Here is a 27,621-nt window from a genome sequence, read left to right on the forward strand (position 1 = left end):
CAAATCGTTGTAGGTATGGTTCAAAGCTAACCGGTAGATAAGGATCTGATGGACGAATCAATTATCCTTGAGAAAAAGGCAATAACAGCAGCGAACCATCTTTGTGTACCTTGTGAATCCGTGACAACAGTACAGGGCTTTTGCATTCTTGTCTTTTTTTTTCGAATCGGAGCAATCCTGAGGAAGGATCAATCTTCAGAAAATAAGGTGCTTTTTGCAATTGAATGGTTGCGCTATCCAGGATTTGAGGACATATTTGCCCAGATTGGCACAAGTCAACAAAAGGGGTTTCCAGACATGCAGGTAGGTTAAGCTTCCTATCGTCCCAGGAGGAAGAGAGAGGACAATCATCGATTGCTTTAAGAATGACAGAGAGCGTGTGTAAGCCAGAGAGGTGAGTAGATTTACAAGCCTTAGGAAAAAGCAAAGGTACTTCATGATATGGGCAATCGAAAGCCGATTGAATGCATGATACAAGTAGCTGCAATAAGAAAGCAGGGATAGGTCGATCAATACAATTATTGTGGAGGATAGCTCGAATGTACCAATTTTGGAGGACCTTCTGTTGTGCAGAGACGTTCATTACGCACAAACTTCCGGTAAGTCTTGGATGGTAAATAGTTGTCTTACGCAGGGAAGGAAAAATTTCTTGGCAAGCGAACTGATAAATCATTGAAGAGATTTTTACGAAAAAGCAGGATGGGAGGGCAGTGATACGAAGAACATGCCAGAACCGAGACAATAAGATAGCGTTGGCCAATTTTGCTCGACCATACACAGGGAGTTGTTTGAATTTGTTTCTATCAATGGTATATTGCAGCTTTTGGATGGTTTCATTGCAATCTGCACCTTTATTTTGAGACTCATTATTTTGTCATTATATAAATTTACGTGTAACCAAGAGTGTCATTCTTAATTACAACTCTTTCATTCACCTTCATTTCTCCCCATTTTTCTCTAAAACTTCTAAAAAACACACATACTATCTCAAGACTACTTTTATAGTTATCACTTTTATTACCAGCATCACTTGGTTAGTTTTAATTATAATTTGCAATCATTAGTTACAAACTTATTAACAAACAAATAAAGTTGGTATTATTCTTTTGGTTAAAACAACAGTCCACAAATTACTAGTACCATTAATTTTTTGGTTGCGGACATCTAATTTTCTCAAAGTGACAAAATGTACCATTCTCACAAGCTTCGAAAGTCAAAGAATCGTTATTTTGCCCTTGATCCCTTAGGAAATCCTCATTTTTCACTATTTTGTGATTTGTGAGCGATAGAGACGTTGTAGACATGGTATGTCTTGGTGCGGATTGCTTCTCTAGGTCTGTAAAACACAGTCCAAGAGCTATATCTACAAAAGTACTATAAATAATGTATTTTTGCTTTGGGAACTAACCCGTTTGTTTCAATTCTTGTTGAAAGTTTGTTTCATTTTTAAAGCACCCCAATGTACATATCCAAAATTTTGAAGATGCATTGGTGAAGGCTTGTTTGATATATTTTTGGGCAATTCCACAGGAAGAAGAGTTAAAGGCATCGGCCTAATTTTACTTTCTTCTGCTTCATCCTTGCTTCTGGGAGGAGCAATGACAGGATCACCTTTTTTAGATCAACCATAAGAGCGCTTCAAGTTGATATGGAATGCAGATTCATCAATAAAAGCGCAGTTGCTCATATAATCCATGTCAGTCTCTTCCCAGTGCTTCATCCATTGATATCTAGCTTCAATTTTCTCAGGAGAATTTCGCTCAACTGAATAAAGTTTTGCTCGCTTGAAGCTGAGATTGCACTTTGTAGTGACAAACCCATACAAAGCAGTCTTTGAGATCTTCAGATCCTCAAAGCTATTCGTGAGACACTCCATCATCTCTTCCAAGACCATTTCATACCTTTCATCAATAGCTTCAATCGGACACTCCTTAGAGCATTATTGAGGATTTCAGGTCTTCCAAGCTTCCGCTTTCCATCTACACTCCTTTCCACAGCGACCTTACTGTCCTTTTCCAAGCTCGCCTCTCCTTGCTTGAACCACGTTTGTGCTGTCGTTGGTGGTATACCAAGCTGTTTAGCAGCACCTTGGACACTTATATTCTTTTCATACACTAAGTGAAAGAAGTTACTCTTGTCCTCAGGATTGTACTTCCGATAGGCCTTCTTAGAAATCCCACCAACATCTCCCGCAATACGGTTTGTGGTGTTGCTTTCAGTCTTCATAACAACATCTTTTACTGCTTTTTCAGGAGGCTTGAGATCAGTGTACATTGCGAAATCTGTAACATCTCCTAAGGGGTAAGCTTCGTCATCCACTTCCTTTGCAAACTCAAGATGCTCTTCTCCATTCTCATTCGTTAGGTTTCCGTTTCCATCTACATAAACAAAGCTACTATTTCTGACCCAATTTTTTTTCTAAGTTCGCATTTTTATTGCACGAAACGAAAAATTATTAGTGCACGAATACTTTCCGAAAATACTGTATTGCATAAGCGATACAGATGATACACTGACCTTGAATCAAAATTCGTCGTTTTTTTTTGTTACTAAAACCCAGTAATAAAGGGGTGATGATAGAGAGAGTCTTCAGTACACCTAGACTTTATCCAAACGTATCCATTTTTTATTGATATTGTGTTAGAGGGTTTATTTTATAATCATAGTGTTACAAATAAATTTAGTATCTGGTAGGACCGCCTTTATCATCTATGGCTGCTTGGCATCTATTTCTCGTGCTGTCAATCAAACGGCCAATCAGTTCATTACTGATCTGGTTCCACTGATTCAATAGTTCTTTCCTCAATTCCTTGGTATTTTTGATCTCACATCTTGCGCTCTCAATCCTCTTTTTCAAGAGGCCACCACAAGTGCTCAATTGGATTTAAATCCGGGTTTTGAGGAGGCCAGGAATCAAACCCTCTTTATCATATGTTATGTCTTCCATGTGTAAGGCTAACCCCCCAGTATGATTTGTAGATCCATCTTCTTAAAAGATTTAGCGTCCACCATGATCGGACTGTAATTCCATGAATCAAGGTTGAAGCTTTTCTGACAAAAGTTCAATGTATTTGGTTTGACCCATGGTGCCATCAACTACAACAAAAGGATCAACTCCGTCTTTCTAAACCCCAAAAACCATGACTCCTCCTTTGCTAAACTCGGTGGTAGATACCGCAAGTTCTTCCATGTAACGCTCACCATAATGGCGAAGGACTCTCTGGCACCACCATCAATTTCCTTGACTGAAAATGTGGATTCATCAGACCAAATAACCTGGCTTCACTGATCTACCGTCCAATCCAAATGTTCCTTGACCCATTCCAAGCGAAGTTTCTTGTGACGACTCGTAAGGACAGGCTTATGAGCTGCGTAATAAGAATAAATGCCTAACTCGGAAAGATGAGACCTAATAATGTTTTTACAGACATTGGTTTCCATCCTTTTTAGCTCATTTCTGGCCTCTTGAATGCTTATAAAAGGATTAAGCTTCACAACAGTCTCTAGATACCTTATACCTCTAGAACCAGTCTTCTTGGGTGTCCCAGGAGGAACATGGGGGACAGGTGAACCAGTTTCCTCAATGCGCTTTACAATGTCTCTCACAATCTCTCTAGGTAGACCAATTTTTCTTCCTACCACTGTATTATTATGATCTTTTTTGTAAAGCCAATATACACTCCAGTAATTTTTGTTATCTCTCTCATTGTATTTGACACGCTTGCGTTTGTTATCAGTGCTATTCATTTTGTGATTTGTTTATCTTTGGGTGAAAAGTAAAAGGTCTATTACATGGATTATCAGTAGAATAATGCTTAGTCTATACTGCAGAAAAAAAGAGATATCCATTTGAGCAAAAATACTGTTTTACTATCTTTCAGCTGATTTTGTTTGGGCTCAATTAGACATTCAAACTGCCCTAGCCCCTCTTTCCTGTAGATCTCTCTTGGCTTGACAAGAATCAGTTGTTCTGTATAGACATTTCAAACATACATAGCTATGATGTAGTCATATACTAACTAAAGCGCTGTACAGACAATAAGAGGAAAGGTGAACAAGTATTTCAACTGTATGCATTTGCCTTAAATCAATTTGACAAGTAAACTCCTCTTTAATCAAGGTGACGCAGCGCTAATCATAACATTCATTAATTGATTTTTTCTGGAGATCAGGACAAGGTTCTATTCAGGAACAAATATGTTGTCGAATCTAACTTGTTGTTCTCTTACTTTGAATAGACGCACAAAATGTATCTGTTTCTAGCATTGGGCTTTCTTTGCATGTATTTGGCATCGTTATAGTCATTTTGACCGTGTATTTTTTTTGCTTAAGTTTGTCCGATTACTAGACGTTATGACGGTGACTCTTAATAAATCAAAATCTACTCTTATAATTTTTTGACTAAATTGTGTATGCGTTGCGTTCTATCATTTTGATGAATCAAGTGTTGTCGCGGGGTAAAAGTATGCAACCCATTTTTGGTGGTCTGTGCGTCATAGAGTTATTTGGTTGAAACTTGATACTTATTTCAGGAAGTATGCAAAAGCTACATCCTGAATTCACTCTCGCTTTCTTTTATATATAAAAGACCAAGGTGTAGCTCAAAATCATTGAGTGAATTGAAAGCCAAAGTGAGCGAAACTAAGATTGTCATAAGGATGATCAGCAGTTACAATTTGGAGTATCTTGAGTGTGTTGATGTACTGCACGGTATATAGCATTATGGAATAACTGGGAAATGAACAATCAATTCATAGTAAGAGATCTGAAAAGATAGAGCTTGATTGTTTGGTGTGAAGTATGCCAAAGACAAGTGCCATTTAATACTGGTGTTTAGCCATTATTGTTTATGTATTGAGATAGAAAGTGAAGGCAACTATTGGCTTATGCTTTGAGTACAAAAGACTTAAGCTTAGCCTAAAAAAAAAGGAACCATTTGTCAATGAGTAGCCAAGAGGGGAAGCACAAAGACACAGTATGAAAACTGAGTTTTTCTTGTTCACTTACAAACAATAAACAAACAATAAACAGTCTAATTGGTATGGCTTTCACCTATCCCTAAATATAACACTTGCTCATTTCTTAATAAACACATAATCAAAGTAAACCTTTCTATGTATAACATATAATGATGTTCAGAAGAAACAAGAAGACAACAAGAAAGGGTATATTTATTGACGCTTTGGGGAAAGCAAGGTGTGTGGCATACTGTCGTATGACTTGCGCTTCTTGGTACGCCCGTTTGATGCAATGAACATTTCATCATTCAAAGCAGAAAGAGTGGCCTAGATGGAGAGAGTAAAAGTGATCACAAGAAAAGTCAGTTGATAAGATGAAAGCAGCAGTCTATGCGTTTATGTTTTACCTTCACTTCAAAGATGCAAAGCATCAGATTCTCCAGACTTGTACTAATCAATCTGTTGTCAAAAGGAACAGTTATCTTATCAATCTTCTTGGCAACTGCATATCCATCTTGTTGTGTAAGATAGCACATGGTGGCAGACCAACCTAGAGTAAGAAGAGAAAAGTGTATTAGTAATTCCAACGACAATAACATTAGACTCTGGACTTGTTTTGTACTTACCAAACCAATTCAAAGACAAAATATCTTGAGGGTGCTTCAAGACCGAGCTAACCTCCTTCTGTAAGCACTGGGCCAAACGCAAGGATTTTGATTCTTGATACCAGAGGAGCTTCTGGTCAACATCATTGTTTTTGAACTCCCAAAAGGACAGTTCTTGGTCATCATCGCTTACAATTCGAAGATCAATCTTTCGGCCAACACAACTGGACTTGCTTGTCAATGCAAAGGAAGGAGAGTCGGAGTTGAACACGCTGTTCATACCATTGCTATAACTGCTTTCATTGTATTCAATGGCTGGCTTTGTAGCATGAGCAACAGTCTCACCAATTACAACGCTCAAGGAAGAGCCACGGAAAGCGATTTCAAGAAGAGTCTTGATAAAGGCGACAAAGTCAGCCTCTTGCCAATAATTGCTCTTGCTGTTTTTGATTAAAGAAATGATTATATCAATCATCTCAAAGAGTCTTGCCTCCAAACTATCTTCGTCTTCCAGCTCGAGCCTCTTCTGCAGAACATATTTTCTAGCAGTTTTTATGTCAATCTTGGACTTCTCAACAAACTCTGCTATTGCTGTCTTGATCTTGCTTTGTTCTTCTTCTTCCAATCTCTTGCTTCTCTTTAAGCTCATCCATTCTTCAAAATGGCGGTTGGGGATAACAGACTTGTACACATCTGCCATCTCGTCGTCCACAAGGTCAACAATCTTTGAGAGCGAGAGCTTCAAGACACACATCTCCTTTGTACTCAAGTTATCAAATCGCCTGAGAAGACGAATGCTGAGCTTATCAAGCAAAGCATCGACTTCTTGGCTTGTACTGGTCTCCATCTGTTCAATTTGTTCTTCTCTTTCTTGCAAAAAAGAATTTAAATCTTCAGACTTCTTTTCTTGAGCGATATACAACCACTGGTATAGAATACTAGCATTATCAATACCGTCTCTTAACTAAAATTATATGCTAAGCATTATGTAGTACATGCAACAATGGCATAGGCAAAAATACCTTCAAGCTCTTCCACAAATTTATGTCTAAATTTGCTCTATTTCCCAGTATCAATTCTGATCTATATTTGTTCAGTGCAAGAACGAATCTGTTCTTCCAAACAAGCATCATGCTCTTGAGCGTGGCATCATCTTGATTGATCAGATGGAAGTTGTTCTTTATAAACTCATTGAGATTTGGATCAGATGACTCCTTGATGTAGTTTCTTAATTCTATCTCAAATAAGCATTATATAAGTGCTTGGTTGCCCTGCAACGCGAACGCGATTTTGATCTTACCTTTGCCTCCAGGATACATTGATAAACAGAAAAATATATAATGGAATAAAGAAAGAATGGTTGATTGCAGTATTTAAAACTATGATCCTGAAAGGTTGCGAAATAGTGTGTACTTAGTATACCTTTGAGTTGTCTCTGTCTTCCCTTTTCTTTTTTTGTTGTGTACATGTTACACATATCCTTCAATTTTTTACATAATTATTACCTATCCTATCACTTTATTTTTTTTTCTTGGGATTTTGTCTCAAGCATTACTCGAGAATTAGAAAAAGTAAGATAACTCAATATTACATTATCAATTATATCATTTTATTCAACAATCTATCTATTCATCGTTCATCCATTGGCTGTACACTTGTTGTTGATAATCGATTTGTTTATTGCTATAGTAATATAGATGAGATGGGCGTATTTTTGTTGACTGTTTCATCTAGACGCTATTTGTGCTATTGGCTGGAAAATCTGTTTGTTCAAGGGGTAAACAAATTGTTGCTATCCTAAAAAATGACAAAGTCAAACAGAGAGTACGAAAAGTATACTTATATCAACAAAATACAACAAACTAGTTAAATTCTATCTCAAAATCCAATCCGAACAAAATCCCAAGATTTCAGTCCTTAGGGTTATCATTTCCTAAATTTCACTCATTCAGAAGACACTGACTTGATCTGGTGTTTTTTTTTTTTTTTTTTTTTTTTTTTTTTTTTTTTTTTTTTGCATGCAAGGTTCTTTGTTTGGCTGAAATTTGTATGATACTTTTCTTTTTCTGAGAAGAATAAAATTGCTCTTTATTGAATGCTATAAAGGTTTGGATCCCAGTTACTAAAGCTTCATCTATTAGTTTCACTTATCAAAGCCTTCCCAGAAACGGTTGTCTAATTTGAAAGGTGTTGGCTAAAGGTTCATAATCTTCTAGTTTTGCTAATTTTTGGTTTTTGCTCCCTTACCCAAGTCTCCGAATCGACGTTGTGGTTTCCACTTTCCTCTTGATCACTTAAACTGCAACGTATTGATACAAGGATATGAAGCTACACTAGCTACAACTACAGTATGACTATTAAAACCTGATCAGTTCCTCTAGGTCAAAAAATTACAGATCGGTTTGGTCGAAGGTTGCTCCTACATGAAGCCAAGTAAACAGTATCAACCAAATGTAGCCCTGATACACACCTGGTCCACTTCTCCAGTCGCAAAACTGAAACTTAGGGGGCGTAATCGCAGCTGCTAGACGTAGTTGAAGAAACAACAATAAAACTAAAACTAGCCCTGATACACACCTGGTCCACTTCTCCAGTCGTAAAACTGAAACTTAGGGGGCGTAATCGCAGCTGCTAGACGTAGTTGAAGAAAAAAGAATAAAACTAAACCTAGCCCTGATACACACCTGGTCCACTTCTCCAGTCGTAAAACTGAAACTTAGGGGGCGTAATCGCAGCTGCTAGACGTAGTTTAAGAAAAAAGAATAAAATAAAGGAATTTAGTGATATAAAAAAAAACCACCTTTTGGTTTTAAAAGATTTTTATCTTCTCCAATTGAAGCTCAGATGTATCTTCATGGTGGGAAATTCTTGGATCTTTATTTGTTGCACGTATCAATTAAAATTGAAGGTGGTGCTCAACAATTTTTTGTTTGAAAGAAAATATATTCTTATAAGTAAGCAATGGCAATAATAGAAGGTAAAAAAGAAAAACGCGGAAAATAATTACTCGTCGACAAAAGTGTCTTCTTCATGACAGAAAAACCACCTTTTGGAAAAATGAAATCCCTTTGAAAAAATCGCTCATTGGCGTTGCGCCTACTGTATTTTGCTGCACATTGAGTTGTAAAAAGCACCCTTTAGGATCTTTTTTCATCCGCCCTTTGGCGTTGCCTTCACTGTATTTCCAAAGGACAAAATTTCTGGACATACAAGGACATTCATTCTTTCATTCACCTTCATTTCTCCCCATTTCTCTCTAAAACTTCTAAAAAACACACATACTATCTCAAGACTACTTTTATAGTTATCACTTTTATTACCAGCATCACTTGGTTAGTTTTAATTATAATTTGCAATCATTAGTTACAAACTTATTAACAAACAAATAAAGTTGGTATTATTCTTTTGGTTAAAACAACAGTCCACAAATTACTAGTACCATTAATTTTTTGGTTGCGGACATCTAATTTTCTCAAAGTGACAAAATGTACCATTCTCACAAGCTTCGAAAGTCAAAGAATCGTTATTTTGCCCTTGATCCCTTAGGAAATCCTCATTTTTCACTATTTTGTGATTTGTGAGCGATAGAGACGTTGTAGACATGGTATGTCTTGGTGCGGATTGCTTCTCTAGGTCTGTAAAACACAGTCCAAGAGCTATATCTACAAAAGTACTATAAATAATGTACGTTACAGCTCAAAAACAGAAAACATGTTTTTGAAAGACAACTCACTATCTTGATATTTAACATGCCGCGCTCTTTACACCATTAGATGCGCCTTGTTTATATCTTACAACTTTGTCAGTACACCTCTCTGATAGCTCTTCATTTATGGACACTTTTAGTCCATTATTTCTCTTGAAATACTAATTTAAAGTTTGGTGATGCTAGCAAGTGACTTATTACGCTATAATGAATGCGCATTCATATGTATAAACATTTGAAAGCATACGAAATCAAACTCCACAATGATTTATTGTTTCTTTTTAGGCATTTTCTTTTTATCATCCAAATTATCCAAATCACTTTGCTTATAGTAATGTGGTGCAACTATCATCATTCGTTAGATAAAGAAACCAAATATGTAGAGTGTTTACCTTCTAATAACCAATTTGGTTGAATTTCCATCACCTGTCTCATGTATTCTTTACTTGTCAATACCAATTCAAAATAAACAACCCATTTTGGCTTCTTTTCCAGCATACCACTACTTGGGTGAACATGGACTGTTTGATTTTGTTTCACAGTTCTATAAGAATCACCAGACTTGTTTAGTCTTGCTGCATTGAAAAAGAAACCTGCTGTGATAGCCTAATTATAGAATGAGCCTATGTCTACAGTATATGTTTCTTACCTTTTGAATAGGCATTGGATCATTTGGATTAGGATTACTGACAAGTTGCACTTCTACTCTATCCATCAATTGAACAAGTTGATCACGCACATTACGCACACGCTCTAATGTCTTGACTTGAACAAAGTTTTCATAACACCATTGAACTGAATAATCTGTCTCAACCCATTGATTCCAAATGTTGAGTAATGTCATGTGATCTCCACCAGGTTTAATTAAGTTTTGATGTGCGGTATCAGCAAGGATCTTTTTGTCTTTAGGTCGGTATAGTAACGAAGATTGTTCTGATAACATGGCACAGATAGACACTACTTCTTCTGTACATTCGTATTTCTCGGCAATAATGATACATTTAGACAAACAAGGGTCCATAGGAAATTCAGCCATACGACGACCCAGCTTGGTCAATTCAGCTCGATCATTCAAGGCACCAAGAGCATACAGTTGACTGAGAGAACGAATCATCGTATCTTCCACAGGTGGATCCAAAAAGTCGAAATTAACTAAATCATTGATACCTAAACTCTATGGTTGTAAAGGGTCAGTTTATATTGCTTTATGTGTAGGCAGCCTCAACTAACCTTGAGTAATAAGACAACGTTTGAAAGATTGACACGTTGAATTTCAGGCACTGTATTTTCTTCCATTTCATTATAAAAAGCCCATTGGGTAAACAGACGGAAACATTTACCTGGCCCAGTACGACCTGCACGACCAGCGCGTTGAGTGGAAGAGGCACGCGAGCAAGGCACAACAGTCAAGGCTTCCATACCTGTTTTTGGGTTAAACGTCTTTTGTTTATTGAAGCCAGGATCGATCACGAAAGAGACACCGTCGACAGTAATGGATGTTTCGGCAATATTCGTGGCTAGAATGACCTTACGTGCTCCTTCAGGTGTAGGTTCAAAAATGCGGGATTGTTGCTCTGATGGTAAATTAGCATAAATAGGACAAATCATCAATTCAGAAATCTTGCTGCCCAATGCTTTACATGCTTGTGTTAAACCTTCATGGGCTGCTTCAATTTCATCTTGACCCTATTGCAAGAAAATAATGAGTATTTTTGCGTCTATATGTCTATTACCTACAGTCAAAAAGACAAGAATATCACCTTTAGGCTGAGTGACATGGATAGTCAATACTTGAGTAATGGCTGCACGCAAATAATTGGCTTCAGGAGCCTTTGTATAGTAAATCTCAACAGGATAAGGTCGACCAGGAATGTTGAAAATAGGCGCATCATCAAAGTATTCAGAAAATTTCTGGGCATTCATCGTGGCACTCGAAATCAACAGCTTGAGATCAGGTCTAAAGCGAGCAATATCCTTAATCAAACCAAACAAGATATCTGTAGACAATGTTCTTTCATGGGCTTCATCAATAATCATACAGCTGTAAGAAGCCAAATCAGGCTCTGTCATGAATTCACGCAAAAGCATACCATCTGTCATGTATTTCACACACGTCTTGTCAGATGTGGCATCTTCAAAACGAATACTGTAACCCACTTCTTGACCTAAATGAACACCCATTTCTTCAGCTACACGAGCAGCCACACTCATGGCAGCCACACGACGAGGTTGAGTACATCCAATCTTTTTGCCGTCTTTAGTAAATCCATGCTCATATAAATATTGTGGTAATTGTGTTGTTTTGCCTGAACCAGTTTCACCTACAATAATAAGCACTTGGTATTCATCAATGGCATCTAGTAAAGAGTCGCGGTATTGGTAAATAGGCAATGATTTTCTGATCTCTTCAATTGACTTTGCTTTGCGTTCAGCAGCATCAATGCGCTCCAGCAATTCAATATCTTTTGGATCAGGCTCATTCAGCTTGGCTGCCATGACAAAGTCGATCTTTTGATCCTCATCAAACACATAATCATAGTCATCGTCTTCTTGTTGTCGCGAGGCTTTAGCAGTAGCCTTTTGAATCTGTGATTTCTCCCAAAGATCGTGTTCTGTCTCAAACTTTTCTTCTTCTTCATAACGCTTATACAAGGCGCTTTCTTTCTTTTTTCGGTCAATTTTGCCCTTCTCTGTAATATAATCTTCGGGCATCATATAACCATCTTCTTTAGTATCAATGTTCATACGCGCTTTAGCTAAACGAAGCACTTCTTCCTTGTATTCCAAATCTCTAATTTCTCGTTTTGTCATCTTTTGTCCTGCAAAGAATCGCTTTTCATCTGCAATTTCTTGTTCAAGCAAAGCGAGTTGCTGTTCTTCACGATATTTAAGATACTTTTGATTAGAGATCTTTCTGAGTTCAGGTAATGCTTCTTGACGCGCTTGTTTGTCATCAGCCAAATTACGACGTTTATAAGCTTCACTGCCTTCTTTTGCTGATCTATCTTCAACTATCTTCTTGGTGCGGTCCTTGTCTTTGTCTTTCAATCTTTGTGCAAGTTCATCACGCTCTTGAATATCTTTTAAGCGTTCTATTTCTGCTTGTTTTTCTCTTTCCTCTTCCTCTTCTTCTTCAGCTTTAACAAACGATAAGTAAAGAAGTACGTTTGTGCTGCCCACTTACTCTTTTTGTATCGACTGCTTTCTGTCATTTTTACTTCGGTATCGTCGTCACTCAACTCTTCTTGTTTTCTCTTTTTTCTAAGCTTCTTTTCTTGTTTACGAATACGCCTTTCTTCGTCTTGATCTTCTTGAGGATCGTCTAACATCATGGCATATCGTTCATTAGCCTTGCGCAACTTGGCTTCTTCTTTCTGTTCTTTTTTGCGCTTTTCTTTTTCTGCCTGTGCAGCAGCTGCGGTAGCTGATCGTTGTTGTTTACGCGGCACTCGACTAAAAAGCTCAAGCGCAAACTGCTGTGTGCCAGCATCGCTTGGTGCACCTGTACTTGTTAGTTTTGAATACAAGTCTTGAGGTGAAGAAGCTTTTTTAGCAGTAGCAATAATGAAATCAACCATGGTTGTTTCAGACATGCCCATAAGCTATTCAAATCAGTTTTAGCGATGTTTTTTCTAGTCTTTTATTATTACCTTCATGGTGTTATCAGATACCCATGAATGCAAATCCATTTTATAAACTATATATATAAAAAAAAAAGGCTGGAAAAGAAGTGACATTTTTCTACAGTTGCCTTTATATAGTATTTCTCAGCGAATTTGAGAATAACTTTACTATTTAAGCTTTATTTTCAAAGTAAGATGAACATCAACATAATCATTCTCTGAAAGAATCCAATTTGCTAAGCACACATCATGACCTAAAATGTGAATGAAACCATAAAAATACTGTTGGGGTTAATACAAATTTTGAAGCGAGAGACATTCAGAAAGTCATTAGTTCAGGAAATGCCTTCAATAAAGTAATCATACGTCATTTGAACAACTTTGTATACTTCATTAAAAGCTCAAAATCTAGATCCAGATCTAGAGAAGAAGAAGAAGCAAGCAGGTTGATTGAATCAATAGAAAGAATGTCATATTGGTTCAAACAAGGAGACAATGTTTTTTTAAAGCAATGATCAAAAGTTGCAAGCAATTTTCAAAAGTCATAGTTATAGATGCCACCTATGGAGTCAATGCCTTCAGTTAGTGTTTATGATATAAATAGTTTTGGGAATATAACTTTTGCTACTTTTCTAGTCACATTCATTTGGATATACAGCGAAAGAGAGCCTAATTAAAAATAGCTTTTGGAAACATAGGATGATGCTTTAAACAATCTCTTCAAAAGCACTGTTTTCATAACAGACAAATGCCAAACTCGTATCAATCAACTAACACAACAAAGTTCTTTGCCTGTGATATTTGGCAATCTGTCCGTTTTTCAGATAAATAAAACTATGAAATAAAGAACACTACACTTGGCATATTAATTTAAGCTTTGAACGATGAATTTTTACAATTGATGTATTTTATTTATGTAGTATATAGTAATTTACAAAGAAAAAAGTCTATACTTAGTTCTTGGTATCGTAGAAAGGATAATCGGTGTAACCGGCAGCATCATTAGTGTAGAAGGTAGAACGATCATACTTGTTGAGTTCCCAGCCATTGCGGATACGTTCAGGGAGATCAGGGTTGGCAATGAAAGCACGGCCAAAAGCAATCAAGTTGCCAGTCTTTTCAGCAATATCAATAGCATGAGGGACGTTGGTAGAGAAACCACTGGCAGTGATGAAAGGACCCTTCCAAATTTGACGGTAAGGTTCAAGAGTATCCACATTGTTAGCTTCATCGTTAAAGAAGTTGGCACGGGCTTCAATAAAGTGAAGATAAGCCAAATCAGGATGGTTCTTTTGAAGTTGAGAGGTCAAGTAGCTCCAGGTTTCAACAACAGTTTCATCTTCCATATCTTGGAACTTACCACCAGGGGAGAAACGAATAGCAGTACGCTCAGCACCAACAGCATCAACAACAGCATCAACAACTTCAAGAGGGAAACGAGCTCTGTTTTCAATGGATCCACCATAGGCATCAGTACGCTTGTTGGAGCTTGTGTTGATGAATTGGTCGAGGAGAAAACCATTAGCACCGTGGATTTCAACACCATCAAAACCAGCTTCAATAGCATTCAAAGCAGCTTGGCGGTAGTCTTGGACAATAGCCTTGATTTCATCAACAGTAAGAGGACGAGGAGCTTCATAGTCTCTACCTATGATGCTCTTGCCGGAGATAGGGATGTCAGAAGCAGAAACAACTTGTTCACCATTAGGGTTAAGTTCAGAAGAACCAGCACGACCAACGTGCACGAATTGCAAGTAAATGACACCCTTCTTTTCATGAACAGCACTAGTGACCTTCTTCCATGCTTCAATTTGTTCCTTGGTGTAGATACCAGGAACTCTGTAGTAGTTACCGGCAAGACGACTGATGAAGGTAGCTTCAGTAATCAAAAGACCGCCTTCAGAAGCTCTTTGCTTGTAGTGTTCGACTTGGAGATCAGTGGGAACAGCTTCAGGAGTGGCTCTGAAACGAGTCAAGGGAGCAAGAACAACACGGTGTTTAAGTTCTTGGTTACCAATCTTGGTAGGAGTGAAGAGAGCTTGAATAGACATTTTTAATGAATTCAATTGAATATACTTTTTATTTTTTTAAAATGCGTCTCTTTTTATATGTTGTCAAATTTGCTTTGATTATTAATTATTTCAAATCCTGTATCTCAAGTCTTCTTTGACCCCTTTTTTTTATTCGATTGACCACAGACTTATCTAACCATTTTTTTTATCCTTCCATTAATTCTGATTTGTCTCTCTCTATACAGACTTAACAAAAGTGCTAGAATACCAATAGACAATATATTTAAGTGGATCAAAATTACTAGAATACTAATAAGTATTGACCGGTAAAACTAATCGTCCGAAACTACTTAGGCACGGGATCATCAATTAAATCGATTGCGTTCGAAATCTTGCCTTCGTATTACTCATCATATCTGTATGTGTTCGGTGGTCACCTTACCACAGCTGCCGCTTCATTACTTGTTAAGGTCTTACCCAACTAATCACTGGTTGAACAGGCATAAAAAATTCTTAGCAAGCAATTTCTTCATCTATGACACTCTGCTTCGTCGTCTACTGCTGCAAGTTTAAACTGAATATACCCACAAGCCATCGCTGTGCCGAAGGCTGAAAAGAGAAATCTTGGAACTACGAATAGTGAAATTAAAACCGTATCTTTTTGATCATATTGTTACCAACGTTGATGAAAAAAACCAACTTGTACCCCACATTACTACTCTGGTTAACCAACTTCAACACAATCAACACTGGTACAGTTATACCTCTCAAAACTTTAGCAATTTGAAAATTAATTGGACAATATCTTTATTCTCTTCTATTCCAACAAAAGATATCAAGACTTTTTGGTCGCTCCCCATCTTGACACCACTGGTACAGGGTAATTTCCCAAAAACTGCCCAGCGCCACATATTTTCAACAAATTGGAACTGTACCCAGTACTCTCTGTAGGCTGTGTAACTTGACAAGCGAAGACTTTGAACACTTTCTTGTTTCTTGTCTAAACAAGAACTCTATTTGGTCCATGGTACTCCAATACCATTTCCCCACTTATCTGTTCTCCAATCGTGATATTCTAAATGCATTGCTCTCTATCAAGTCTCCCTTCCATAAAAAATCTAGCCTCTATCGATCTTTCTTGGTAATCATTCTCCACAACATATCTTTTACTGCCGAATGGATTCCTGGTTAATTTTAAATATCAAAAAAAATCATATTTGTATGTCAATGATTCAAATACAGTCTAAGCTATTGGCGTTTAGTGAGGCATAGTGACACATGATATTTTTCTTATTCATTGATGCGGATCTATAAAGGGTGACTCTCTACCCTCTGATTGTTAGAGGCAGAAGAGGGTGTTGTAGATTTCTTCGTGTCCAATTGTTGGTTCAAATTTGATCCATTACTTCTTTCTCCTTTCTTCATAACAAGGTGATCTTTTAATTGTTGGCTGACGCTGTACATCTTGGTATCCTTATGGAGGTCTTCAATCTCCATCCTGTCTATATCCTCGTCTCCATTTTCTATTTCAGATTCATCTTCTTCCATGCTCTCTTTCTTTGAAGGATTGTAATCACTATCGCTAGTATCGTTATCATTATCTTTGTCGACATTGATCTCTGTCTGGCCAAAGTTGCTACTTTTGACTTCAATACTGCTTTGCCCTTCAGGCTTGGATGCTTCTTTTCTTGGTTGGGTGGCCTTTCCAAGAACTGATCTTTCTCTCTTTGAACGCTTGCTGGGTGTCATAGACTGTTTCTTAGGACATTCAAACGAACGGTGTCCTAATTGATGGCACGCATAACATATAATTCTAGCTTTCGACTTCTCACATTCAAATTTTGTGTGTCCAGTTTGGTGGCAATACCTGCACCAAGTGGGCACGTTGTTCCAGGTTGCGTGGAATATTTGGCTTTCGCCTTCGCACCAACGAATGTCATGCTCCAAAGGCTGATACTTGAGATTGTCTGTTGATTCTGAGGGACCAGAAGGAATACCAATGACGGCATATCCTGCGCCCATAAACCATCCGGTGGTGGTTTCTGTATTGATTCTTGCATCAATTATCTTTCCAAATGAAGCTAAACTCTGTTGCACACCCTCAAGAACTACCCTTTTGGGACGTAAAGGTAATTGTGACAATTTCACAATAACAAATCGAAGTGTGGCATCTGCGGCCTTGCAAGGGAAAATTCGCAATTTCGACTTTTTAAAGACAACACCATGCTCCATAAGATCATTGTCATCATCATCTTTTTCGATATATAATTCCAGGTACTGAGTTGGACCATCTCTCAAGATGGAGCAAGCGTAGATCTTTGGGTGTTGAGCGCTGATTTCCTGCATACACTGGAGATCAGTGTATTCTTTCTTAACTGGAGTAATGTCGAGTAAGAAAGCATCCTCATAGCTAGCTGCTCGATAAATTCTCGACTGAAATTCTCGCAAAGGTGAGTCTGCATCTTTATCAGGTTCAACGATGCCTTGGTGCATGAGTGATACTCGAGTTCTAGCTGCTACACTAGCATATGATCTTAGTTGTTGGGTGGCTTTTAGGTTTGGAGATTTTTCAATCCTCGCAACCGACAGAAAGTGTTGAGAGTTGGGAAGAGCCATGAATGTGGGAGTAAATAGACATAGGACATACAGGGTGGTAGTGTGCGAAAATTGAAATAGGGAAACTCCAATTCTTCATCCTGCCGCTTCTCAAATCGAGTTTTTGCTGAGAACTGCATAAAGGCGCAGTTATTCAGCTTTAATGTAGTGACAGAATTTGTAGATCTTTGCCTTCTGAGTCTATTGATAAAAAGAGCGCAGAGACTTTGCTGCTAAAGTATTGAGAAATTAGACGAAAATGCTGATGAGGCTTCATACTTATATCTCATTATTTATGTAGTACAGCTGCTAAACAAACACATTTACCAAAAACTAGAGCTTTTGGCGCACATTTTGAGTAACTAAACATGTTAATAGCTCTATTTTTCGTCTTGTAGCGTTCAAAAGGATTTTTTTAAAATTGTTTTTTTATTGATTGAGCCGTGTACACTAAGAGTAATGGTCAAAGTGAAGAGGCAGGTACAATTAAAATGAATAAATCAACAAAATAAACTAGACTAAAATAAAATACAGAAAAAAAATCATAGGATTGAATGGCATTGATTTTCTTCAATGGTCTGACGAACAGTGAATCGGATATTAGCCAATATCGCTATGAGAATAATTGGGATCTTATCAAAGATAAATCGCATGAGCAAGCCAAACTTGTGAGAGAGTAATAATGAGGATTCTGTATGGTTTGATTCCTTTCCATTGGCAATGTCAGATATACGAGAAGTCCAGGGACAGAAGAGCCTCTTTGATGTCAGCGATTGAAGTGCTAGGCCACAGCGACTCGAATATAATTTCTTGCCTTACCTTCTCTTTAGTTGGACAATGAAAGAGTATATGGCTAACAGAGTCAGTGATAGATAAGCACAACGGACAGAGGGGAGAATCAAACACATGAGGCATAATAAAATGTAAGAATCGACAATGAGGAATACACCCCAAGAAAAGAAGATTGAAAGTTGTCAAACGAGCTTTTTTCATGAGTAATGCCCTTTGGTCGAATGGTCGTTTTAGCTATTTTTTTACATGTCGCTTTTTTTGGTCCAAATTAACTCCAAAGACACTGTATATGTTAGTCAACATGGTTTGTTGGTATTTAGAGCATTTATCTGTGTACAAAAAGGCTTTAGATTCTCTTACTGTACATTTTTTTGATAGAAAAACCATATCAATTAAAAAAATACAAAGTTCTCCGCATTATTTGATGGACTTAAAGACATCTTGCCGGTGAAGAAGCCAACTTGTCTTTAAAGTGTACGGAGTGGTTCCCATTTCAAATGTGACAGGTGACACTGATTATCTTCCAAGCGTTTATTACCTAAGCTTTACAGAAAAAAAGAAGAAGAAAACATGAAAGAAGCAACGTGAAGATTACAGTTTAACTTAAACCTTGTGAGCCACCATAGCCATAGCATAAAATAGAACCAAATGTCTTTACAATAGACCTGTTGCCATAGAGGACAAATCTTTCCTATTGTCTATATTTGGCTATGCACTACTTTTCTGTTTTTCTCCGCTGTTGATTGCGGGATATATTGTCAATGACGCATTTGATACATTGGCCAGTTACCTTTCGTTGTTGAAAATAGATGATCTCTGTGACGGACGGTTCTGATTTGCTGGCTTTGTTTAATCTCAAGTGCTATCCACCACATATAATTCGTCTCTGATCATTTGCTTTGATCTTCATCTTCTTTTTCTTTCTTTTCTTACTTGTATTATGCAAATTACACTACAAACAAATCCAGACAATCTACCTTGGATTGTTCAGAAATATGGTGGAACAAGTGTTGGAAAATTTGTCAATGAAATTGCAGATACCATTATACCGTAAGTTCTTTAATATAGCCCGATAAAGCAATCTAATCGATTCATTATAGTACTTACTTGAAGACAAACAGAGTGGTTATTGTTTGTTCGGCCAGAAGTGGAGACACAAAAGATAAAGGCACAACAAATAGGTAAAAAAAAAAGAGAGAGAGAGACAATGCAGAACGAACCAAACTAAACTTCTAAAGGTTATTAAAAGCAGCAGAAGAAGCATTGATAGAAGGATCCACTAAACATCTAGAGATCGTACAAGAAATTGCACAAGATCATCTTAATGCAGCAAAAGCGGTAATTAAAAACAAAGATATACTTGAAACGCTCGAAGTTCAACTCAACAAAGAGTGTCTGAAATTAAGGTCATTTTTGGAAGCAGCACAAGTAAGAAAAAAAAAAGGGAGTATGTGTGTTTGTTTCTGTACTTATGCACACTTTTAGATTTTGGATGAAATATCTCTTAGATCAAGAGATATCATTGTTGGTATGGGAGAGAAACTGTCATGTACCATTGTTGCAGCCGTTTTAAAAGATAGAGTAAATATTTCTGATAGTTTAAGAAGACGACTTTATCTTATTTTGTTTGATTTAGGGAATCGATAGTCAACTGGTTGTTTTAAACAACATTATCAATCAAGAATTTGTAAACCTGGACCAAGATTTTTATACTTATGTAGCTCAACGTCTACATCAAATCATTGAAGAATGTGGAAACCGTATACCTGTCCTTACTGGTAAGACGAGAGATGATCATTGTTGTCAATTAACATGACACATAGGCTTTTTTGGCAATGTACCTGGTAGTCTGCTGTCAAGCATTGGTCGAGGCTATACTGATCTCTGTGCAGCACTTGCAGCTGTAGGACTCAAATCGCAAGAACTTCAGATCTGGAAAGAAGTCGACGGTATTTTTACTGCTGATCCTCGTAAAGTATCTACTGCTCGTTTATTGCCTATCATCACACCAGAAGAAGCTGCCGAATTGACTTATTATGGATCTGAAGTCATTCATCCTTTCACCATGGAACAAGTTATTGAAGCAAATATTCCTATTCGTATCAAAAATGTCGAGAATCCTTCTGGATCAGGCACCATTATTTTCCCTGACAAAACATCCAAAGCATCCAACGGCTATGCTACACCGCCTCCCACACCTGCTTTCTTAGCACAGAATGGATACAACCAAGACTTATCTCGTAAACATCCCACGGCTGTCACTGTCAAGGATAGGATTTGTGTCCTTAATATTCATTCTAACCGTAAGAATGTGAGCCATGGTTTCTTGGCCAAGATTTTCACAGCGTTGGATGAGCATAATATTGTGGTGGATTTGATTTCTACTTCCGAAGTGCATGTCTCTATGGCACTTTCGTCTGATGTAGTAGAAGCCAATTTAGAAAAAGCGTTGTTTGCATTAGAAAAACTCGGTTCTGTAAGTGCAATTTGTCTTGTACAACACAACTCATTCTGATTTTAGGTGAATGTCAATCAAGATATGGCCATTATCTCTCTTGTAGGCAAACAGATGAAAAATCTAGTGGGTGTGGCAGGAAAAATGTTTACTTCTTTAGCAGAATCTGGCATCAGTATAGAAATCATTTCTCAGGGTGCTTCTGAGATCAATATTTCATGTGTGGTGGAAGAAAAATATGCTCTTCATGCACTAAAAGCCATTCATGAAAAGCTACTAAATATCGACCCAAGTGTGGATTTGCCAGACTTGAGTGCAGTTACAATCAACGAATAAAAAGTCTTTTTTTTTTGTGTCTGTGATAGAAGCGCTTCTTTGGTACATGTGTTCGGTTATTTAAAATCATATCAAAATATGACGTTGTTTACAAATCAACACAAATTGATTTCTTTATTTAAAAGGCAGGCATTCTTCCTTGTACAATCAAGTTTAATACACTTAAGAACGTTCGCCACGAAGACGGCGAGCCAATTGAATATCCTTGGGTTGAATAGTGACTCTCTTTGCATGAATAGCAGCAAGATTAGTATCTACAGAAAATAAAAATATCATGTGAGTAAAAATAAAAAGAAAAAAAAAGAGAGAGGAAAAATTACCTTCAAAGAGTGAAACAAGATAAGCTTCCGCAGCTTCTTGCAAAGCACCAATAGCAGAAGATTGGAAGCGCAAGTCAGTCTTAAAATCTTGAGCAATTTCACGAACAAGACGCTAGATACATAAAAAAAAAAGGAGAAAATGATCAGCAATGATTAGTGCTAATGTAATGCTTTACCTGGAAAGGAAGTTTACGGATTAAGAGTTCAGTAGATTTCTATTTTGTTGAATCCCATTGCTGTTAATACTTCACTTCTTGTTCAAAATGTTATTGTTGTACCTGATATCTACGGATTTCACGAAGAGCAACAGTACCAGGCTTATAACGATGAGGCTTCTTGACACCACCTATATGTTTACGTAGTAAGTATAAGTTGCTCATATTTCATGAGAAAAAAAAAAAGAGGTTTGCCTCAAGGTATACATTACCTGTTGTAGGGGCAGACTTTCTGGCAGCCTTAGTGGCAAGTTGCTTTCTGGGTGCTTTACCACCAGTTGATTTACGAGCAGTTTGTTTTGTTCTGGCCATCTTTGATGTTTAAAGAAAACAGAAGAAAAGAAAAAAGAGTAAAACAAAGATGCACAACTGAACGAATTTAAAGTGAACTTATTGTGACTGGTGCTCTGCCCAGTCGGATCTTTAATGAAGTAGAAATGATTTGCATCCAAGGAGTGATACAGTGCACCCAACTGAAAATCACATAAAGATGCTGATAAAAAGAAAAAAAAAAGTGCTGTATAAAAACGCTTATACCAAACACTTGTATGCATAGAGCTCAAATAGCTTTGAGTAGTCCACTCAAGCATGAATCACAAATTGTAGTTTTTGATTCTCTTTCCACTGTATTCCTTCAAATTCCATCTCTCGATATATTTATAGACAATGAAGCTACCTTAGAATCCAATTCTCTGACGATATTCATGCCTCAATTCCTAACATTCAGTCATAGAATAGACATTCTCAAAACACAATCTTGACATCGGCTGGGTTTTTATCACAAGGCACAGAAAAAAAAAATGTATGCATTGCGACAAAACTGTCAATTCTTTTTCTTGAAAGGCTAATTACACTGCTGAATATAAGGACTAATGTTTTTTTATTACTTTTATAAGACTACATCTTCCTAGACAGAAAAGCAACGTTCTAATCGAAAAAAGTGCATCAAGATATGTGAAATTAATAGCATAGTTGTCTCTTAGAAAAGCGTCCCTGAATTTCTTTTTATTGTTGTCAATGTGGTCAACTCATAAAAGGCTTTGTACAGATACATATTTTTCTCCTTATCAACTGTTTGATTTAACACAACATTGGTTGAAGTAAACAGAATGTTTCTTTACAACAATAAGCAAAGAAAAAAAAACATAAGTTAATAGCATATATATATATATATATATATATATATATATATATATATACAGAAGGGCTACAGCAACTGTTTTATTCATGATAGCCAACATCATAAGGCAATATCGTCAAAAGCATTATAGTTCTGTTTGATTCAACTCATGTGTCACCTATTGAAAGAGCGATCATTAGTATGCTCAAATGCAAATAATCCCTATCTCGAATACAAAAAAAGTGCTTGGAAGAGTCAACATAATGACTAAAACAAACAATCCTTATTCTCTAATGACATGCTATTGTCAACGTCAGCCCTCAACCTGTCCAGCATTTAAATCCATCAAACAATCCCTTTTCAATGCACATACTATATACCCGTCTTTTCTCTTTTCTTTTGCAGGAAAAAAAAATATACAAATGCTTCTAACTTTTCTCTTTTTTATAAATTAAAGGTCGTGTTTATGATATGCTCTGAATTTATTGAGTAGCAGCCATGATCTTGGGAGCAGCCTAAAATAGAGACAAACATGAGTAAAGAGTTTAGGACAATAAAAAAAAAACTTACACATTCATCAGCACAGTGCATAAAGTGGAAGAATTCTTCAATACCTATTTAAAGTAAGTACAAGTCTCTATATCACCAAATATGAACACTTACAGTTTTCACTGGAACCATTTTCAACACGTTCGTTACATTCATCGAGGTGCTTCTTCAAAGCAGAGCATTCCTTGGTGCATTCTATACAATCACGTTGAGATAAAAGAAAATCATAGGCTGTGGCATAAATAGTGTACCTTCAAAGATAGCTTCCTTAGGATCCTCAGGTTCTTCTTCTTCCTCTTCTTCTTCTACGACGGTTTCTTCGACTTCTTCTTCAGCGACAGGTTCTTCTTGAGGTTCTTCGTCAGCATAAACGGTAGGAATGAAGCTGGAAAAGAATTCGGAAAGACCCATGTTGATAATTAATGGAAAGGTAGAGTGGGGTTTATATGAATGTAATCGAAAAAAAAAAGAGAGAAAATAAAAAATAAAAAAATTTCTAACCAGGTTCTTTGCCAGACGGCTCACGGCCTGTATTTTTGCGCCGGGACGGGGAATCAAACGAATGTCTGATGACGTAAAATGCCAATTAAAAGACAGCCGATCTTTGGTTTGAACGATAAGAGATCACAAAAAAAAAAAAAACCTCCCTCTTTATACAGACATGTCAAAAGTGCAATCATTGTAGTTTTCATACAGAAAAAAAGCATGAAGCAATGTGGTTAAGGGCATAGAAAAAAACTATGTATTGATGTGGAGATTGAAATACAGCATCATTACTTGATTCTGCAAAAAATAAAAAGAAGTATGCCTAGTGAAATGATGGAGGGAAGACATACAGTCTTGTCCTTGTCAGTCCGTTTTATAGAGCTATTTTCGATGTGCATTTCAAAGGTGTAATATGTGTTTGCTTTATATAGATTCAGTAGTATTGAGAATCAGAGGCTTGTGTAATGATATAGCCTTTCAAGACATGCTCTTAAACAACCATAACTAATCTATTGGACATTTCTGTGATAGTCTTCTCAGAGAAAAGGATTGACAGCATATGAATTATGCTTGCTACTTGATGTGACGTATCATTTATTGTATGCCCAACACAAACAGATACAAAAAAAAAGACCTTTTTTTTTTTTTTTTTTTTTTTTTACTTACCTTTATTATGGGACGCTCAGTCATAACCCAATGGATAAAAACGACAGGGAAAGACATCTTTCAGATACAAAAAACCAATCAAGAATTCACAATAGAACAAGTAAACAGAGCACCCATACATCATGTTGTTCTTTTTGACATTCGAATTAGGTGATTTATGCAAATAAAGAAGACAAAGAGATGTTGTTGTTGGAGATCTCTGATAGAAAGCACTTTGTGCCTGCTCTTTTTATTCCAAACGATGTTAAGAAACAATTCAAGTAAGCTCATCAAATTGGACATTTACATAACTCATGATGACTAGAATAGATTCGCTCGCTCATTGTGATGGTGCACACATGATCAAAGAAAAGATTGTCATCAAAGAAACTATGATGGCAGCTTGTTATCGACACAACACAGTCTCGCCCTATTTAATTGTACTCAAGTTTGAGTTGATTGAAGATGCAATACCCAATGATCATGATGTTACCTGTGCTTATTATAGCAAGCATGTTCAAGCATGGATACAAGACATGACAAAGAGAGTACCTAGTGCGAATTGTTCTATTTCTTCATACTTTCAATCTCAAGGTATGTTCTTTTTTTTTTCTCCCTTGGGACTCAATGGCGTGTGTTAGTATTACCAAAGAAGCTTCCCAAGTTTGCAGAGATAGAACCAATGATAGAATACACTTTAAGTGAACTTTATCAAGACGATCTTCGCAAGTCACAAACAAAGATGGATGTTATTTTACGAAAAAGCACAAAGCCATCTTCTGTTGACCATGATTTACCCAATAGCCAAGTATCGGCCACACATGCTTCTTCTAAAGTGATGCCTAGTAGTTCATTACCAGACACATCGTCTTCAAACAAAAATAGTCAAACTGTCAGTCCATTACCCAACACAGATCCTCAAGCAACCATGCTGTCTCAACAACCAAAGTCAAAGATCACACTCGAAGATTTGATTGATAGTTCATTAGGCTGGAGTGTCACACCCAACAAGACACAAGTAGAAGACGTGTATGCGATATCTGACACTGAAGAACTTGAGCATGAAGAAGACATTAATGCATTACTCAGCCATGCATTTTATGCTGATTCAGAACAGAACAAGGCAAAAGATAAAGGCAAGCAACCTGAAAGAAATGCAAGATCATCATTAAAACGTATCGAGACAATCGAGTTTGAAGAACCAGCCATGAAAAAGCACAGACCAGACAATGGACATCAATCGAAGCCGCCTCATGTGAAGCCTACTTTATTTCAGAGCATACGAATGGAGCAGTGTCAGCCAGAGCAATCTCAGCTTCAACACACTCAGCAGCAGCCTACCGAACAGGAGCGTGTTCAACCAAGCCGTAGACTGAAGGTTGATTCAGAGAGTGATGCATCAGAATCAGAATTACTGGACACTCTGAACAACAAACCGACGTTGGCTCGAACTCAACCAAACGTTCATAAATCAACAACTCCACATGCTCCTACAACTGATGATTCAGACAGCAATGCCTCAGAATCAGAATTACTGGACACTCTGAACAATAAATCGACCTTGTCTCGAATACAACGCAAGGCACCAAACGTCAACAAACCAACGACAGATGATTCTGACAATAATGCATCTGAATCTGATTTGCTCAACTCCACATTAAATCCATCCATCACTCTCCTACTCAACAATAAACCAACTTTGCTACCATGCGATCAAGAACAAGTCTTGGTCAAAACAATACATGCCAAAGACAGTACGACTGCACAAAAGCTGAATGCATTATGTCGATTTCGAGCACTCTACCTTTTACAATAAAAATAAAAATTCTAGAAAATAACAAACGCGCCTTTTTTTTTTCTTTTGACCATGAATGATCCTTCCCAATTCGAACTAAACAATCCACCACAAGATGGCATTACCAACGTCTGTTTTCATCCTACAGATCCTAATCTTCTTTTAGTGTCTTCATGGGATAAGGTAATATAAACCCATCCATCTTCATGATTAACCATTCATAAAGACATTACGACTCTATAATGTAGAAACTAATCAGCTTGTCCATCAATTCATGTCTGATTCAGCCATTCTCGATTGCTGTTTTGGTGAACAAGATATTGTCTATTATGGAGGTCTTGATCGTAAAGTGAAGAAAGTGCAAGTGTCTACAGGTGAACAAACCACATTAGGTGAACATCAAAATGCCATCAGTTGTATCTGTTGGGGATCAGAAACGAGTAAGCCCATCAAACCCTTGTGCCGTCAGTCACTCACATACATGGATAGAAAAGTTATTTACAGGTTCTTGGGATAAGACATTATGTGTATGGGACCAGTCATCATGTTTTCACAAGATCGATCTCGAACATAAAGTGTTTAGTATGGACCTCAGAGACACCAAATTAGCTGTAGCCCTGAGTGATCGAAAGACATTTATTTATGATATTCGAGACATGACTGCACCTTGGCAAACGCGTGAGACATCATTACGTTATCAACTCAAATGTGTTCGATTGATGCCTAATGGCCAAGGTTATGCGTGTTCTTCTATTGAAGGACGCGTGGCTATTGAATATTTTGATATGGCAGAGGAAGTCCAGTTCAAGAAATACGCGTTTAAGTCGCATCGACAGACCATCAATGATACAGAAGTAGTCTATCCTGTCAATTCACTTGCTTTTCATCCCAAGTAAGTAACATAACGATGCAATATCTTATTGAATCATGATAGGTACGGTACATTTGCTTCTGGTGGATCTGACTGCGTTGTCAATATCTGGGACGGTGCTCATCGAAAGCGTATCAAGAACATGACTGGTTATCCAGATGAAATTGCTAGTTTAGCATTTAATCATGATGGCACGAAGCTTGCTATTGCCAGTAGTTATACCTTTGATGAAGGTGAACGCGATCATGCACCAGATACAGTCTATATCAAACTGATTCATGATCATGATGTTGCACCTCGCATTGTCACTTAATAATAATAATAAAAGATGGTCACACGAAATCAAGTTTATTGTCGCGTGTCGCGTAGTTTTTGTCTATCTCTTTTTTTTTTTTTATTTTATTTTATTCTCTATGGGCGTTCAAAAGACACCAGTGAAAAGGACGCAGGCTAAATTAAAGTAAGCAAAGGATAGTTGAATTGATTTGTTGATATCTATCAAGTTTCTTTGGTGCTGAAAAGCAAAATGAAGCTGAAG

The 27,621-nt window shown here is 37.2% G+C and overlaps 9 protein-coding genes across 9 annotated transcripts; 3 read left to right on the forward strand and 6 right to left on the reverse strand.

Annotated features, from left to right (window-relative positions):
* Nucleotides 1–30: 30 nt before the first annotated feature.
* B0P05DRAFT_30396 (uncharacterized protein) lies at nucleotides 31–907 on the reverse strand. Its single transcript, XM_051573483.1, has one exon. It carries the CDS (start codon nucleotides 671–673, stop codon nucleotides 62–64), a length of 612 nt encoding a protein of 203 aa, XP_051436466.1. The 5' UTR covers nucleotides 674–907; the 3' UTR covers nucleotides 31–61.
* Nucleotides 908–5,116: 4,209 nt separating this feature from the next.
* B0P05DRAFT_30448 (uncharacterized protein) lies at nucleotides 5,117–6,542 on the reverse strand. The gene is made up of 3 exons (XM_051573485.1): nucleotides 5,585–6,542; nucleotides 5,366–5,508; nucleotides 5,117–5,285 (listed from the first exon to the last, which is right to left on the reverse strand). Exons 1-3 carry the CDS (start codon nucleotides 6,408–6,410, stop codon nucleotides 5,172–5,174), a joined length of 1,083 nt encoding a protein of 360 aa, XP_051436467.1. The 5' UTR covers nucleotides 6,411–6,542; the 3' UTR covers nucleotides 5,117–5,171.
* Nucleotides 6,543–10,631: 4,089 nt separating this feature from the next.
* Nucleotides 10,632–13,000, reverse strand: B0P05DRAFT_30522 (P-loop containing nucleoside triphosphate hydrolase protein). The gene is made up of 5 exons (XM_051573486.1): nucleotides 12,920–13,000; nucleotides 12,454–12,871; nucleotides 11,007–12,406; nucleotides 10,910–10,955; nucleotides 10,632–10,843 (listed from the first exon to the last, which is right to left on the reverse strand). Coding segments are annotated over exons 1-5 (1,905 nt in total). The 5' UTR covers nucleotides 12,959–13,000; the 3' UTR covers nucleotides 10,632–10,841.
* Nucleotides 13,001–13,777: 777 nt separating this feature from the next.
* Nucleotides 13,778–14,963, reverse strand: B0P05DRAFT_534522 (uncharacterized protein). Its single transcript, XM_051577329.1, has one exon. The coding sequence runs from the start codon at nucleotides 14,941–14,943 to the stop codon at nucleotides 13,846–13,848; it is 1,098 nt and encodes a 365-aa protein (XP_051436469.1). The 5' UTR covers nucleotides 14,944–14,963; the 3' UTR covers nucleotides 13,778–13,845.
* A 4,250-nt stretch (nucleotides 14,964–19,213) lies between these two features.
* On the forward strand, nucleotides 19,214–21,108 carry B0P05DRAFT_534533 (Aspartate/glutamate/uridylate kinase). Its single transcript, XM_051577330.1, has 7 exons — nucleotides 19,214–19,341; nucleotides 19,392–19,472; nucleotides 19,530–19,719; nucleotides 19,777–19,872; nucleotides 19,928–20,069; nucleotides 20,115–20,767; nucleotides 20,813–21,108. Exons 1-7 carry the CDS (start codon nucleotides 19,232–19,234, stop codon nucleotides 21,080–21,082), a joined length of 1,542 nt encoding a protein of 513 aa, XP_051436470.1. The 5' UTR covers nucleotides 19,214–19,231; the 3' UTR covers nucleotides 21,083–21,108.
* A 14-nt stretch (nucleotides 21,109–21,122) lies between these two features.
* B0P05DRAFT_534536 (histone) lies at nucleotides 21,123–21,965 on the reverse strand. The gene is made up of 5 exons (XM_051577331.1): nucleotides 21,830–21,965; nucleotides 21,681–21,748; nucleotides 21,579–21,617; nucleotides 21,403–21,514; nucleotides 21,123–21,336 (listed from the first exon to the last, which is right to left on the reverse strand). Exons 1-5 carry the CDS (start codon nucleotides 21,927–21,929, stop codon nucleotides 21,245–21,247), a joined length of 411 nt encoding a protein of 136 aa, XP_051436471.1. The 5' UTR covers nucleotides 21,930–21,965; the 3' UTR covers nucleotides 21,123–21,244.
* Nucleotides 21,966–22,824: 859 nt separating this feature from the next.
* Nucleotides 22,825–23,768, reverse strand: B0P05DRAFT_534540 (ubiquinol-cytochrome C reductase hinge domain-containing protein). Its single transcript, XM_051577332.1, has 4 exons — nucleotides 23,538–23,768; nucleotides 23,401–23,481; nucleotides 23,308–23,351; nucleotides 22,825–23,252 (listed from the first exon to the last, which is right to left on the reverse strand). Exons 1-4 carry the CDS (start codon nucleotides 23,695–23,697, stop codon nucleotides 23,220–23,222), a joined length of 318 nt encoding a protein of 105 aa, XP_051436472.1. The 5' UTR covers nucleotides 23,698–23,768; the 3' UTR covers nucleotides 22,825–23,219.
* Nucleotides 23,769–25,054: 1,286 nt separating this feature from the next.
* On the forward strand, nucleotides 25,055–26,454 carry B0P05DRAFT_30639 (uncharacterized protein). The gene has a single exon (XM_051573489.1). It carries the CDS (start codon nucleotides 25,100–25,102, stop codon nucleotides 26,231–26,233), a length of 1,134 nt encoding a protein of 377 aa, XP_051436473.1. The 5' UTR covers nucleotides 25,055–25,099; the 3' UTR covers nucleotides 26,234–26,454.
* On the forward strand, nucleotides 26,276–27,442 carry B0P05DRAFT_534549 (WD40-repeat-containing domain protein). Its single transcript, XM_051577333.1, has 4 exons — nucleotides 26,276–26,395; nucleotides 26,439–26,652; nucleotides 26,702–27,104; nucleotides 27,147–27,442. The coding sequence occupies exons 1-4, from the start codon at nucleotides 26,285–26,287 to the stop codon at nucleotides 27,394–27,396; spliced, it is 978 nt and encodes a 325-aa protein (XP_051436474.1). The 5' UTR covers nucleotides 26,276–26,284; the 3' UTR covers nucleotides 27,397–27,442.
* The last annotated feature ends 179 nt before the right edge of the window (nucleotides 27,443–27,621 follow it).

The sequence above is a fragment of the Gilbertella persicaria genome (assembly GCF_025201335.1).
Source record: "Gilbertella persicaria strain CBS 190.32 chromosome Unknown B0P05scaffold_12, whole genome shotgun sequence".
NCBI lineage: Eukaryota > Fungi > Mucoromycota > Mucoromycetes > Mucorales > Choanephoraceae > Gilbertella > Gilbertella persicaria.